The sequence below is a fragment of the Microtus pennsylvanicus genome, chromosome 14 (assembly GCF_037038515.1).
Source record: "Microtus pennsylvanicus isolate mMicPen1 chromosome 14, mMicPen1.hap1, whole genome shotgun sequence".
In the NCBI taxonomy this organism is placed as follows: domain Eukaryota; kingdom Metazoa; phylum Chordata; class Mammalia; order Rodentia; family Cricetidae; genus Microtus; species Microtus pennsylvanicus.
The window spans coordinates 16,891,353-16,907,299 of record NC_134592.1 but is presented as its reverse complement, the minus strand read 5'-3'; the positions used below and the strand labels follow the sequence as shown (position 1 = coordinate 16,907,299).

Genomic DNA, 15,947 nt, shown 5'->3' with positions numbered 1-15,947 from the left:
CCATATTTTACCAGTCAATGTTAAAGTCCAGTCATTCAAAAAAGGGTAGAGAAAGCTCCCAGCTATGCACAATTGGCACAACCACAGCATTTTCAACATAATGTGCACTCTGGTTCCACTCACAACAGTGCTAATCTTCATTAGAACAGGCCAGGTATCCTGTGTTCAGTTTTGATGACACTTTTTTGTAATACATGATACAAGATTTCATGGAGTAAGTTTGAAACTCATCACCACATGTGAAAGTAATAATTGAAGCTTTGAAGCAAAGCTCTATTTGCCCCTCCTTCCTATTGATGCTAGGGATTGAAGCCAGGGTCTTTCTATGCTAGCATGCCAGATAAGCACTCTGCCTCTGACCCTACAATAAAGTTTTAAAAGAAATCCATTCTTTTTATGGAGTTCCTTTTCTGTTCTCCATTTAGTATGTGTGGGAGAGGGAATATATGTGTGATGGCTCACATTTGGAGGTCAGATGACAGCTTTTAGGAGTTGGTCCTCTCCTACCAAGGGATCAAACTAGCCCCAAGCCGCCTCTACCCACCAATCCATCTCCCCAGCCTGAATGCAATACTTCTTAACAACACTACCTAGTCAACATAAAAGTACCCAAAGTCTTAAAAAGGCAGTCAATAGAGTAATAGAACTTGTTATCTATCTTGTACTCATTTTTGAAAGGAGTGTAGGCCTTATCTAAAGACTTGCTTATTTAAAAATGACAAACACTAATTAAAAATATAAAACTCCAGGCCGGGCAGTGGTAGCACATGCCTTTAATCCCAGCATTCGGGAGGCAGAGGCAGGGGGATCTCTGTGAGTTCAAGGTCAGCCTGGTCTACAAGAGCTAGTTGCAGGACAGGCTCCAAAGCTACAGAGAAACCCTGTCTCAAAAAAAACAAAAACATAAAACTCTGTGGGCTGGAGAGATGGCTCAAAGGTTAAGAACATTGGCTGCTCTCCTAGAAGTCCTGAGTTCAATTCCCAGAAACCACATGATGGCTAACAATCATCTATAAGATCTGGTGTCCTCCTAAATCCCCAAACCACATTTAACTATTGTCTTTTCTCCTTACACAGTATATTTAATGTGCAAATTCTCTCTCAAATAGCATCCCCCACCCCTGACAGAGTTTCTCTATGTTGTCTTGGAGCCTGTCCTGGAAATAACTCACTCTGGTCTCAAACTCATAGATCTGCCTGTGTCTCTGCCTCCGGGGTGCTGGGATTAAAGGTATGCACCACGACTACCCAGATTAAAGCCAGTCCTAGTCCTTATTAACTGCTATTGTCTGAGATGTTCTGATCTAAAGTATGGGAATAGAGGCCCACTGTAAAGAGTTAGGTTTCAAAGTAACTTGTTCCAGTTAAAACACGTACAGAATATACCTAAGATAGAATAACAGTTTCCAATATGATCTTCATCTTGTAAAATAATTTTTTTTACATAATTCTTACTGGATTATAGTAAATTTGTTTTTAGAGTACTACAAGCAAAGAAGATACTAGGAATGCCTAAATTAAAGAAAAGGACTTTTCTTTTAGTTTCCACATCCTGACACTTTCCACCTGGACTCGTTTCCCACCTATAGCAAAACATACCACCGTCCTATACTTAACATCTTAACTGCACATTCAATGAATGTGAACAAGACAATTCAAATTAATACCTCTGTGAAAACTTCCTGATATGATTCACTTAAAATAAGCTGATATTATACTAAGTTTCTCTAAGTATAGTTCTTATTTTTTATTTTCATATTACATTCCCCTAATAAAACAATGAAAACAAAACTACAAATTATAAACACCATGCCATCAACTTTAAGACTTACCTAGTTTAAGATGATAAATAAAATAAAGATGTGCATCTCAGATTCAATGGAATATAATAGTAGTTTGTGTTTAATCTCTTTTCTTTTTTTTTAATTCTTGGAGACAGGGTCTCTTTCTGTAGCAATGGCTAGCCTTGAATTCATAGACATTGGGCTGCCTTTGAAGTACCAGAGTCACCGTATCCAGCAATTTTCTTTGTTGAAATAAAACTATTTAAACTTAATCTATGTATTCAGTTTTTCCTTTCTGTTTCATTTCCAAATTTTTCTTTTCCCTACATATACAGACAAGACTTTTTATGGTGACTCAAAAGAACATGGCCTTGGTACTATCACCTCTCCTATGATAAATATATGGAGAAATGTTTTTAGTGTATCATGTTCTGTCTGTATGTATGCCTATCTACCATGTGTATGCCTGATACCTGTCGAGGACAGAAGAGGGCATCAGATGGCTCTGAACCTGAAGAATAGACAGTTATGCCACGTGGGTGCTAGCAATCAAACTCAGGTCCTCTGGAAGACCATTCAGTGTTCTTAACCAGAGTCATCTTTCTAGCCTAGCTCCTTAAAGCCATTCTTTGTTATGTGCTGAGCTAACATCCTTAGTCTCATCAATAATACAGAAGTTATGACTAAAGTAACATTTAGTATTCTGAGTGTTCAGTGGAAAGTAAATAAACCCAATAGTCTCTTCAGGATGTAAAAAGATATATTCCAAACACACGAATTCATCACATATGTGTCAAGTAAAGAAACATTGACAAGTGCAAACTTAAAACACAAAGCCTTAAAACAGTGCAACAAAATCCGACTTACCTTTAAAAGTCAACTGGCAAGTTACTTGGCATTCTCAGCCTCCACTAGATATCTCTAAACTTGGTCAGTCAACTGACCAATAATTACAGTTTAGATATGCAAACTCATTACCTAAGAAGTCTGGCTACAGCATGACCATAACACTATGGACTAACCTATTTCTTTCTTTCTTTTGAAATATTTATGTATTTCATGTATATTAGTGCTCTGTCTGCGTGTATGCCTGCACAACAGAAGGGGCATCAGATCTCATAACAGATAGGTGCTGGGAATCGAACTTATGACCTCTTGGCTTAGGTTAAGAGCAGCCAGTGCTCTTAACCACTGAGCCATCTCTACAGTCCAATAACTTTTTTTTTTTCAAGACAGGTTTTCGGTTTTCTATGTTTTTCCGTAACAGCTCTGGCTATCCTGGAGACCAAGCTGGTCTCAAACTCACAGATATTCTCCTGCCCCTGCCTCCCTAGTGTTAGGATTGATGGAGTACACCACCATGGCCAAGGAATAAACTATTTCTATTCAAAAGTATGTTTTACTACAATAAACTGAGATCTTAACACTGTGAATGTCAGCTTAAAACAAAATAATTATAGCTAAGATTAATCTAGAAAGAAAGAAAGAAAGAAAGAAAGAAAGAAAGAAAGAAAGAAAGAAAGGAAGAAAAGAGAATGCTGTTAAAAAATTTTTCTATTGCTTTTTGGGCTAGGGGTGTAGTATAGTAGTCAAGGTATTGGGCTCAATTCCTTAGCACCCCCCCCCCCCCCACAAATTACTACGTGTAAAGCTAGGAATGGTAGTTTGCACCCATAATCTCAGGACTCGGGTAGTTGAGGCATGAGGATTGCAGTGAGCATAAAGACAATTTGGGCCGCAGAAAGACTACTGATAAAAAGATAATAAAAACAAAGCACACACATATGTACACAAACAAAACAAAACTATCTGTAGCTATGAAATAGTTCACTAACTTTCTCCATAAAGGTTCACATGTACGTATTTCAGGCCCTGTGGGACATATATGGTCTCTGTAGTATTATTTGTTTTTCTTTTATTAAACCACTCTTTAAAACCATCTTTTAAGTTATACAAAAGATAGGCAACTGGTAGTATGGGTGAAACTGTAATTACTTACCACTTGAATTGGAAGATACCTTCTAAGTCATTCCACTTTGTATGAATACCTGCCAAACTACGTCACAGGGCACGGAGCTTGTACTAAGATGCTAGGTCCCCTAAGGACTCAACCCTGAAGTCAGTGATGTTCTCAGCAATGAGCTTTAAGGCTACGAACAGGATAATACAGAAAGATAATAATTCTTTAAGAAGCACTTACATAATGCTAAGAAAGCATGCTTGGAGGCCATAAGAACTAGCACTCTGCGAAGGATGTCCTTGTTGATAATATAGTTCTTTATGTGGTAGGTATGGTGCTCCACACAAAATGTTAGCAATTCCAATACAAGTGCCAGTAACTGTGCAGTTTGAAAATCATCTAGAATAAGCAAAACATGGTCATATGTATACTGAACAGACAGTAAACAGTATAAGAAGCCACACTACACACTCTTCCTTCTTTGGTGTAATTTTGCTGTATCTTCTTCCATTTTTTTTCATTGTGCTGTGTTTTCTTCACAACACACAGTATGCTTATAATACCGTATTTGCTGATAAATCTTTACTCTTTAAAGCCAACAAGTCTCTCCAAGTATCTTATTTTTTTCATTCTTATCACATAGTCCCCATAAGATTATGGCGTAATTCCTTCTACAAGTTCTTAGTAAATGCTAGGTGGCTTGAAGGTGTGAATTTGGAAACAGACTTCAAATTTTACCAAATACAAATACAGAAAGAAGAAAAATAACATTTTAAAATTTGACTTTGAGGGTTGCACAAGACTTTATCTAACTTGTTGGACACAGAAAAACACACCTTTAATCCTACTATTTGGGAGGCAGAGGCCTGTGGATGTCTCTATGTTCAAGGCCAGCCTGGTCTACGCAGTGAGTTCTAAAACAGCCAGGGCTATGTAAAGAAACTCTGTCTCAAGAAGGAAAAAAAAAAGAAAAAGAAAAAACATTTTCCACAACAGTACATTAACACCATTACAGTTTCTATTAATGCCATGAATAATACTAGTATGCTTTAAATTAAACATACTAAATTGTGAATTTATAAGGGAAAATAATGTATGGATTCCTAAATAGAGCATCAATGGCAATTTCCCAATAACGACTCTAAAACTATTCCTTAAATACATACACGTAAGTGTAAGTCCTAAGAAATAAATTGAAATAGTTTGCCGCGTACCATGGCACACACCGGAAACCCCCGTAGTGGGGAGGCTAAAACAGGAAGATGTTTGAGGCCAGCATGGATCCCATAGCAAGATCTCTCAAACATACAATCCCACAAACAAAAACCCAATATAAAAATAACTAGTTTCTTTGGCATATTTTTAACTGTGAATATAGTGCTTTTAAACAAATTTCACCTTAAAAAATCTCTTGAAAATACATGATTAAATTTCAATCTATTAAAAATTGTTACTTCCATTTTAGGGTATATTCTGCTGCACCTGCTTCTGTCCCTTCCTATAGTGTTGTAATAAGAGCGGTGGGGCTGCGTCCCCGGCACCCCGGCCACCCACATGGCTAGCTTATGCCCCGAAATAATTACACGGACACTGTATTCTTTTAAACACTGCTTGGCCCATTCTGCTTAGCCCATTAGCTCTAGCCCTTACTGGCTAATTCTGATATCCCGATCAACCCATCTCTAATAAACTGTGTAGCTCAGGTCTCACCGGGATGATTCTAGCCTACGTCCATCCTGGGTCAGAGCTTCATCGTGTGCCTCTGCCTGGGAGAAGGGAGCATGGGGTCTCAGAGACGTCTGCTCCCGAGAGGAGAGCTGTCGAGTCTGAGCTCACTTCCTCTTCCTCCCAGCATTCTGTTCTGTTTACTCCTCCCACCTATGTTTTAACCTATGAGGGCCAGCCAAGAAGTTTATTTTTTTAACCAATGACCTTCCTCCATCACTATAGACTTTTTATTTTAGGTGCATTATTTTTTTGCCTGCATATATTTCTATGTACCATGCATATGCAGTGCCCATCAAGGCCAGAAGATGGTATTAATGCTATGGGATTGGAGTTGTGGATTGCTTTTAGCCACAGTGGGTCCTCTGGAAGAGCAGCCAGTGCTCTTAACCGCTGAATTATTTCTCTAGCCCCAATGTTTTAAATCTAGATTGTAATCAACAACAGGTTTTGAGTTTGACAATTCAAGAAAGCTACAAACCTGTATTATCTTACCTTTACTAGGCTTGTCTTCTGTTGTATTTGCTAGTAAGGGAGCAGTGAGAACATGCATACAGTGCTTGTAGAAGAAACCCAGAAATTCAGTCTTTTCTGTTTTCTAAGGAATCAAACATACTTTGATGAACTTTAACTGTATTGGCTCCTACCAGCAATAGAAAAGATACTGCTATAAAAAGAAGAAATAGCTATGGCTTACATTGGCAGTGGCTAGCATGTTCTCTGGGTCAACTAAAGTTCGAAGCAGGCCCATAAGTTGGACTGCTCCTCCAAGCTCAGGATCTGTATCACAAATCATATGTTCTATAATGAGGTTGATGAGCAAAATATCCTGGTGATAAAAATACACATAATACAGATTACTAAGACAAACAGCATTAATAACTCTAGCTGTCTTGTTAACTTCAAACAACATAGAACAACTGATCAATCTAACAGGGTATATGAAGTGCTTCTTTCTCCTAACGAGTGATAGAGATATCCAATACCCCCCCCCCCAAGTTTCATTTTCCTATTATTTCTTTTTTCTTTTTTGAGACAGGGTCTTACTATGCAGCTTTGGCTGCCCTGGAACTCACAGCTGCCCAAACCCCGACTCAAAGATCTGCCCCATCACTGCCTCCCCAAGTGCTGAGATTATAGGCATGTGCTACTACCTCTCTGGCCTTTTCTATTATCTTTAAACTTGTCTGATTAAAGGGGTAAAAAAAAAATCACAAAGGTCAGGTTTGGTGTTAAAACATGTTTTGCTTCTCTAATAATTCATCTAACATCTGCAGAAAGCTCACGGACTTTACATTTATGGCTTCAAAATAAGAATACTTAGAATTTATAAAACTGATTTGCCTTCATTGCATTTACTTTTAGTTTGTTTTTTATTATCATTTTTTTGAAACGGTAGCAATTTTCCATTTGTGGACATAATAAATTGAGTAAAGTGAGACTGGAGTGTACAGAACAGTAAGTATATTATGTAGATTCCTAATGTCAAAGAAAATCAAATTCTGATTTTTTCAAAGGACCTTTTAAGGTGGGTGTTCTTGGTTCAGAGGATAAATAAAAACTGAGGGATACAGTGAGCAAGCTCCTCCCACTTGCCTATGTATGCAGTGGTTAAGACAGACAAGGACAAAGAAAATGCAGACACTATAATGGAAATGATTTGGCAAGTGAAATCCAGAAGCCTAATGCATGTTTATGGAGTGTGAAGATGCACAGCCATGTCTGCTCACCCAGTGGTTACAGGGCCTACAAGAACAGCTTTTAGTTCTAATTACTCAAGATACTCTGGTTCTCAAGATAGGACTATTTCACAGAAGAAAAATGTGATTATGATTCAATAATTCATGGTACATTTTTGCATGTATTCTAGCACTATAATTTTAAAAACAAACCACAAATATAGACATTACTAGGCATTCAACTTCATACTGATGGGGTAGGTTTTTTAAAAGTAACAAAAGCTGTGGTTGATTTTCTAAGAAATACTGCAAGCTGAAATTCTACAAACTCCCCTCCCCCAAAGGAGACATTAATTTCTTCTGAAGGAATTCAAGATAGCTTAATCTATTCTTAAGTAAAGAATAGCTTCCAAAAATTTGGAAGGAGAAAAAAACAGAACCATTGGTTTAATAAATGAAGTAGAATAGCACAAACATCCAGAGCTTTGACATACATTATGTACCACAAAATTCAATCTACACTACAAAGACAGTCTAAGATATTTTTAAAGGTAATTTACCTATCTTATTATCTGATTAAATACTACCATAGCTTATGAGTGTACAAGACAATAAGTTGTTTTTATTGCTAAAAAGAAACACTTCCCTAATACATTTCAGGGAGATGTAACTCACAGTTCCACATACAGAATATTCAATTGATTTAAGGGTTTAAATTAAGACAATATAGCCAAGTCAGCTTCATAATTTAAAAAGTTGAGGTCAGATATAATAAATTTACAAATTAAGGCAGGAGTAAATTAAGGGGAAGAATGAGACATTTGACACTATGGCTACACTTCCCAAAGGGTAGTAGTTTAAATCTTAAAAATATATAACCCCAGCTATAGCCGCCTATGCATAAATACTTACTATTAGTGTAAATAATATTTACCTTGCTGGTTATTTTTTGCTCTGTTAACTTCTTACTTACATCATCATTCTGTTGTGCCTCCTGCATGACAAACTCTCGTACCATGGATGGATTATATTCAACCAAGTATGAGAATATATCAGTAGCAGCACTTCGCACCTGTGTATCATCCATGCCCTGCAAAGGAAAAGTACCATTCTCTCACAATCGTAAAAACATAAAACTTTATCAATGAAGTTACCTAAACCCCGACAAAAGAAATTGTCACAAAGCACTACAACATAAAAGAAACATTTAAATGGTTGCTGGGGAGAGCTATTTTTTTGGTACAACTCCTTATCCACACTGACTTATATAAGCAATCCTAATTAAAAACGAAGGAAGGGAGCCATGAAAGCAAGATAGGGATGACAGCAGGTCAGTGGTGGCACATGCCTTTAATTCCGGCACTCTGGAGGCAGAGGCAGGTGAGGCGGATCTGAGTTTGAGGCTAACCTGATCTACCCAGAGTTAGTTCCAAGACAGCCAGAGCTACACAGAGAAGAAAAAAAAAAAAAGAAAGAAAAAAGGGATGATTTAGAAGGGGGGATTCAGCATTCAGCAAGTGTGGAAAGAGATTATAAACAGGATTGGGGATAGTGCATTAGATTGTCAGAATTGTAATAAATCGTCTAAGGGCTAGGAAGATTGCTCAATGAATAGAGCACCTGCAAAGAAAGCCTAAAAACCCGAGTTTAAATCTCAAGACCCCATGTAAAGTCATGGATGATAGTGTCCAGAGTTGTAACCCAGTACTTCTCTATGGCCAAGATGAGAGATGAAGACATGAGAATTCATGAAAGCACTTAACCTAGCCAGCATGTTGTATATAACAAAAAATAAGAGACTCTCTCTCAATCAGAATGGAAGGCAAGGATTGATGCCCACATAATGCAATGACCTCCACGTGCACAGTGGCTTGTGTGACCATATGTATACATTCACACACAAACTTTATGGAAGGGAACATACATATTAATGTGAAAGAACAAATCTTAGATAAGTACCAGCTGACCCATTTCCCAGCCTCCTTAAGATATATATATATTTTGAGACAGAGTTTCTCTGTGTAATAGCTCTGGCTGACCTGGAACTCAGAGATCCATCCACCTCCCTTTGCCTCTCTAGTGCTGGGATTAATAAACATATATAAAATAAAAATTATTATGGAATAGTAATACCATAATTATATCAACATGCTAATATTATATATACATGTATGCACGAACACATGTATGTATGTATGTTTTTAAAGATGGGATTTCTTTCCTTTTTTTTTTGTTTTTTTCAAGATAGGGTTTCTCTGTGTAATAGTCCTATATGATCTGGAACTAGCTTTTGTAGACCAAGCTGGCCTCGAACTCACAGAGATCTGCCTACCTCTGCCTCACAAGTGCTGAGATTAAAGGCCATGAGCCATCACCGCCCTGCCGGGATTTCTTTGATTAGCCCTGGGTGACATTTTTTAAATTAAAAAAAAAATAAAAGAAAAAGAAAAGAAGTCAGGAATGCTTAGATTAAAGGCAAGAATCCCTCTCAGTTATTTTAACATTACATTTGATAGGCTGAAAAGCTAATTATTAAAGATGTGATAAATTACTCTATGTATGCATGTGTATGTGTATGACAAGGTCTAACATAGCTCTCAATGGCCTGGGATTCTTTGTGGTTAGTCTCAAATTCATAGAAATTTCTCTGCCTCTACCTGAGATTAAAGGCATGTGCCATCACTGCATAGCTGCACAAATTATTTTAACCAAGCAGTTTTGTTAATTAAACATGAGGAGGACTCTAATACTGGACTTGTATCACTTCTTTAGCTTTATGCTATCTATACACAGCTAGTATTCAATATTGGTTACACACAAATATGCTACCTATTACATAAAGTCTGCTGTATTTATGTATGTATGTAATAAAGAAAAAGAGGCTGTTAACGAGAGAGAGAGAGAGAGAGAGAGAGAGAGAGAGAGAGAGAGAGAGAGAAGAGAGAATATGTGCAAATGTGCAAGTGGCTGCCTGGAAAGGGAGGACAGGGAAAAATGATTTGATTTCAAACAATAAAATTGTACAACATCACATCCAATTTTTGATATGGGCTCACATGGGCAGTTCAGAATTAAGAGAAACAAACTTACAAGGATGACTTCTAAAGCTGGTAATATGCCCATGTTTGACAAAGTCTTGAAAAAAGCATCTCTGTTTTGGGGTTGTAGCGTTTGAGAAAATGCACAAAATTCTTTTAAAAAGTTAACCTGAAATCAGGAAAGAAGACAAGCATTAAAAGGCTAATCTCAAATTAGAAAAATATTAAGTGAGTGTAAATGTTTGTTTTACTTCTCTGCCCTTGTATTATTTGATTTCTTACCAATTCTTGTCTTTTTTCCTCATCTGTTGCTTCATCTGTTAGTTGTGCAAACAAATCTGTCAGAAATTTTTCATCCTCCTATGAAATAAACGACACATTTAATTAGCTTACGGATAAGATTTGTATAAAATACAATTTCAACATTTCATAAACTAGTTTGACAAAAGATGTCAAATTTCTTTTAAAAAAGAACTAATAAAAATATATATGTACACACGGGCGTGCATACACACAGACACACATGCACAGCCAAACACGGGGAGTACACACTTTTAGTCCCAGTACTAGGAAGGCGGAGGCAGGTGGATCTCCATGAGTTCCAGGCCAGCTTGGTCTACATAGTAAGCGAGACCTTGTCTCAAAACAAAACAAAGACAAACTGAGACTTCTATCAGAAAGATTACCTTTGTGTTTTGACAAAACTCTTTTCCAAACCCCACTTTAGAGCCAGGAAGTTAAGTGCTTCACACCCTGCAAGCCAGTGGTTTATCATACCCTACTGCTGCAGGTGAGCAGACAGAGAGTATGTAATCGAATACAGCTATGTTACAATGAAACTTAATAAACTCAAGCATACATGTCTGGCCTAGTGGCAAATGCTTAAAATCACGGCAATGGGGAGGCAAAAAGAGAGGGGTGGGGAGAGAGGCCCACATGGGCTGCAGTGAGATCCTGTCTCTAATGGTCAAACACACATACAATGTAGTCAGTGTTTGCCATGCTCGGTTTACATGAGCTAATGATAGATATTAAAGTTCTATAACCTCTCTTCAGTAAAGATAAAAATGACACATTCTTTGGGCTCCAAAGATACAGAAAATGGCCAGGTGGTAGTGGTGGCACTTGGAAGGCAGAGTTAAGTGGATTTCTGTGAGTTCAATGTCAGTGGTCTACAGAGTGAGTTCCAGGACAGCCAGGTAAACACAGAGAAACCCTGTCTTGAAACAACAACAAAAACCTTAGAAAATGAAAGAAATATCTATTATTTGAAGATACCCATTACAAACATATTCCTTAACACATTAAATTATTTTGAAATAATTATTTAACACAGTAATAATTAACACATTAATTTTGAAAAGGCCCCAAAGGATTCTTTTTTTCTTCTGGTTTACCGAGACAGGGTTTCTCTGTAGCTTTCAAGCCTGTTCTGGAACCAACTCTTGTAGACCAGGCTAGCCTTAATTTACAGAGATTCACCTGCCTCTGTCTCCTGAGTGCTGGGATTAAAGCTGTGTGTTACCACTGCGTGGCTGCCCCAAAGGATTCTATCACAGGATATTTATTTTCCTGGGTAAGTAACAAGCCATATAGATCCTCTCTGTTACCCATGAATTTTCTTCATTATAATTTGTCACCAAGATTTTTTTGTTGTTGTTGCTTAACTATATTTTATGGGCACTGGGATAAAGATGTCAGACCCTGGGGAACGGAGCTACAGACAATTGTGAGCTGCCATGTGGTTGCTGGGAATCGAACCAGTCCTCTGGAAGAGCATCTCTCCAGGCCCTCATCAAGATTTTTTTATATTATTTTTTTATTTACCTAAAAATACATTTTCATCAAGATTTTGTTAATAATTTATTTGCTTAGGTAGGAGTACATTCAATACTACTCCAGCTAAATGTAAATTCATGCAGACTACAGTCTAAGTTTCTAAGAAATTACATCTATTTATATATTAGAAATGAGGGGAGCAATGTGCCACAGAACACATATGAAGGCCAGAAAATAACTTTCTGGAAGTTAGTTCTCTCCTCCTAGCACTGAGTCATCTTGCTATTCCTATGTAGTAAGTTTTATATTAACTATGGTAGGTGTTTAGGAAACATTTTCTATACGACACAATTATAATGCTCATTATTTCTTCTAAAATGTAAAATAGGAATAAATAATACGATTCTGATGTTTTCTACTTTTTTCAAAACTAATGGCATCCGGGCTGGAGAGATGGCTCAGAGGTTAAGAGCATTCATTGCCTGCTCTTCCAAAGGTCCTGAGTTCAGTTCCCAGCAACCACATGGTGGTTCACAACCATCTGTAATGAGGTCTAATGCCCTCTTCCGACCTGTGGGCATACACACAGACAGAATATTGTATACATAATAAATAAATAAATAAATATTTTAAAAAAAAAAAAACTAATGGCATCCAATTTCAATATACATCCCAGATTAGTATCAGAGTATTAATAGCATTACAGAGGAATTTTGTTTGTGTATGTAAAGGGGTGGTAGTGAAATTCTATCTGTAGGGGCTAGAGAGAAAGTTTAGTGTTTAAGAGAGCTTACTGTGCAAGAACAGTTCAGATCCCAGTACCTAGACAACAAGCTAGGCATGGTCCTGTATACACCATCAGCAACCACTGAGTCGGGCTGGGAAACAAGGACACATAGCAACAGATAGGTCCAGAGAAGGTTCTGCCTCAAAAGAATGAGGGAGGCAGCAAGTAACAGGACACCCAGTGCCCTCCACTGGCTTTCATGTACACTAACGAGTTTATACCTGAACACGTAAGCAGATATACCACACAAAACAGAGAAAAATCTATTTCAGTTAGAATAGACTAAGGTTTTGTCAAATACTATGTAACATAGGTCACATTCAAATCAAGCATTAAGAGACATTATTTTTTTTTTGTCTTTAAAGGTCCTATTTATTAGAAAACGGTCAACACTTTACTATATGGTTTCACTTGATCTTCAGACACTTCATAGTATCCTATAGTATTAATATGATTCCTCAGATGGTAAATTCAAGTTTCCTATAATAACCTAGCAGCTATTAAGTAACAAGTAAAGCCCAAATATTCTCAACTACTTCAAAAACATACTTTTGGAAGGGACACATACAGATGTGGCCACAGGTACCTGATGTGGTTAATAGGACCAAATGCCAGTTCTCTAGAAGAACAGCACATTCTTATTAGTATTAAAATATTTACCATCATATCACAAGATTAAGTTTAAATGTAAGGATGTAAAAGAAATTATTATTTTTGCGGCACCCTTTTAAAGTTGGGGGATGGATGGATAGGAGATAGGGAACTGAGAATAACCGAACTTACCTGTAACATACCAACAATTTCTACCTTGTTGAAAAAGATGAAAGAGTGAAGTGTTGATAACATGTTTTCTTCAAAGACTGAAGGGGTGGGGAGAACCATATCTTGTATATACTGAACTCTGTATGTCTGATGAATTTTTTGTTTCAGCTCAGGATCTGATATCGGAATCACTTCTTTAAACTTGGCTGTTTTAGTTAAAAATTCCCTGTGTTTTCGTGGTTGTGATAAAGTTGGGTCATATTCCAAGCATCCAATGACGTCCATTATACATTCCTCAGAGAACATAACCTCAAAAAGAGCAGTTCGGTTCAAGAGGAAGATCCCTTTGATAATTTCATATAAGTGGTGCAGTCCTTCAATGTTTTCCAAATCTTCACACACATGAAAAAGCTCTAAAAGCTTTTTAATATAACCCTCATTTTCCAGTGCTAGTGCGAGTTTCTCACGACGGAGGGGGGAAGGTAAAGATGATGCCACAAGCTCTGCGATTTCCTCCAGTCGACTTAATTCACAAGATGGCAATTCTAAACCTGGTGAGGACATATCATCAAATCGCTCCTCTTCTGATTCATCTACCAGGTCCTGAGTGATGTCCACTGAAGGGTCCTTTCCTTGAACCTATAAAAAAAAAAAGATTCTGTGGTAGCCGACAAAATTCAAACAGTAAATCTAAATAGACTTAAATGAAAGAGACATTTAAAAAAAGCTGTAATGACAAATATAAAGTTGGAAGACTCTTTTCTCAAACCTGAAACAACTGTCTACTATGCTGTAACTTTCCAAATGACATTTTCATGTTTATGCAAACTAATCTAAAGTTGAAGAACTTAGTAAAAGCTCTCCTCAAGCACAAGTGTCAGGAACAACTTCACTTCAAGACCTACAAGACAGAGGACCAAATACATCAGTCTTCTGTCCATGGCCATCTTCATCTTTTCTAAGCAGGAAAACTCCACATTAACATTCTAGGGCCATATATTGACTAGTACCAAGCTCATCAATATTTAAGTAAAATTCAAATGAATATCAAATATAATAATGCCATGGTCATAAAGAATACACATAATTCTAAGACAAAAAGAAAAAACATCTAATGTCAATTGATCCCAAAGGCAAACTAGCTTTGGACCGAAGTGGATCAATGGTCTATTGTAAATGCTGAGTAACAGCCCTGGTGTGGGACAATTCTATATTCTGTCAATTATATTTTAAATAAACACTGATTGGCTGGTAACCAGGCAGAAAGTAGGCGAGAAAACCAGACAGGAAGTAGAGGTGGGGCGATGAGAACAGGAATATTCTGAGAAGAAGGAAGCTCTTTCTGCAGTACTGCCCAGACACCGAAGAAGCAGGATGTGACCTACCCTGCTGAAAAAGGTACCGAGCCATGTGGCTAACATACATAAGAATAATGGGTTAATATAAGTTATAAGAGCTAATATGAAGCCTGAGCTAACGGGCCAATCAGTTTCTTATTAATATAGTCCTCTGTGTGATTTCTTTGGGGCATAACAACTGTGGGAACCAGGCAGAACTGGGGAGGACAGAAACCCCAACAAGCAAGACCCACGTGTTACAAGCCCTATGATTAAGAAAAGTTAATTAGGACAAAGTGCGTCAACATAATGGAGTTTTACTCAGTTATAAAAAATAAAATGTCATTTGCAGGAAAACGAATGGAAATAGACATCATTAGGTTAAATAGACTAGGGTACGCATCTTCTTACACACAGATTAGAATTAAACAAGACATGAAAGTAGAATAAGGTCTTTATTTATTTATCTATGTATCCCCCCCTTTTTGAGACAGAGTTTCTCTGTATAGCCCTGCCTGCCTCTGCCTCCCAGAGTGCTGGGATTAAAAGTATGTGCCATCATGTCAAGTAGGACTGCTCTTGTAGCTGTTCCCACCTCAGTTGACAACTCTATGCTTCCTTTTGCTCAGGCCAAAACCTGAGTCATGAGTCGCCCTTGGCTCCCCCCTTGCCTTCTGCCCCATGTCTGTAGACTGTGCTGTCTCTGCCCCCACAATCCACTGATCCTAGCTTGCCTCTCACTGCCTAGCATCTCTCAAGTGGGTAACTCCCCTTTGTCCCACAGTTTGTCCTCAGCACAGGAGCTGCTATGGTTTGGATAAGTGTATCCTGGAAGGAAAAGATCTTAAGGGCGAACCAAGAGTTAGGTGACAGAAAAGAAAGAACTACATGCTTTCATAGAGAGAATCTTGACTTAAAACATGACAAAAGCAAAACTACTTGAAGAAAAAGGGAACCAGGGGAGGAAAGACGAGGAAAGTAAAGGGGGTATGAACAATGATAACAATGTTATTTGTATTTAAGTATCATTATGAAACCCATTATTTTTGTATGCTGAGTGAAAAATTATTAAGAGTGTGTTGTTTCTCTATTCTTA

General features: G+C 37.6%; 1 protein-coding gene across 2 annotated transcripts in view; it reads right to left on the bottom strand.

Moving 5' to 3' along the window:
• The window catches only part of Ppp4r3a (protein phosphatase 4 regulatory subunit 3A), a 42,345-nt gene that overhangs the window by 7,997 nt on the left and 18,401 nt on the right, over nt 1-15,947 (bottom strand). The window contains exons 4-10 of one of the 2 annotated variants that reach the window (XM_075948638.1): nt 13,536-14,153; nt 10,469-10,546; nt 10,239-10,355; nt 8,083-8,238; nt 6,167-6,298; nt 5,965-6,067; nt 3,985-4,143 (exon numbers count right to left, since the gene is read on the bottom strand). In XM_075948638.1, coding sequence (XP_075804753.1) covers nt 3,985-4,143; nt 5,965-6,067; nt 6,167-6,298; nt 8,083-8,238; nt 10,239-10,355; nt 10,469-10,546; nt 13,536-14,153 — 1,363 coding nt within the window. The remainder of the gene's footprint in view (nt 1-3,984; nt 4,144-5,964; nt 6,068-6,166; nt 6,299-8,082; nt 8,239-10,238; nt 10,356-10,468; nt 10,547-13,535; nt 14,154-15,947) is intronic. The other variant, XM_075948639.1, reaches the window with a different exon arrangement.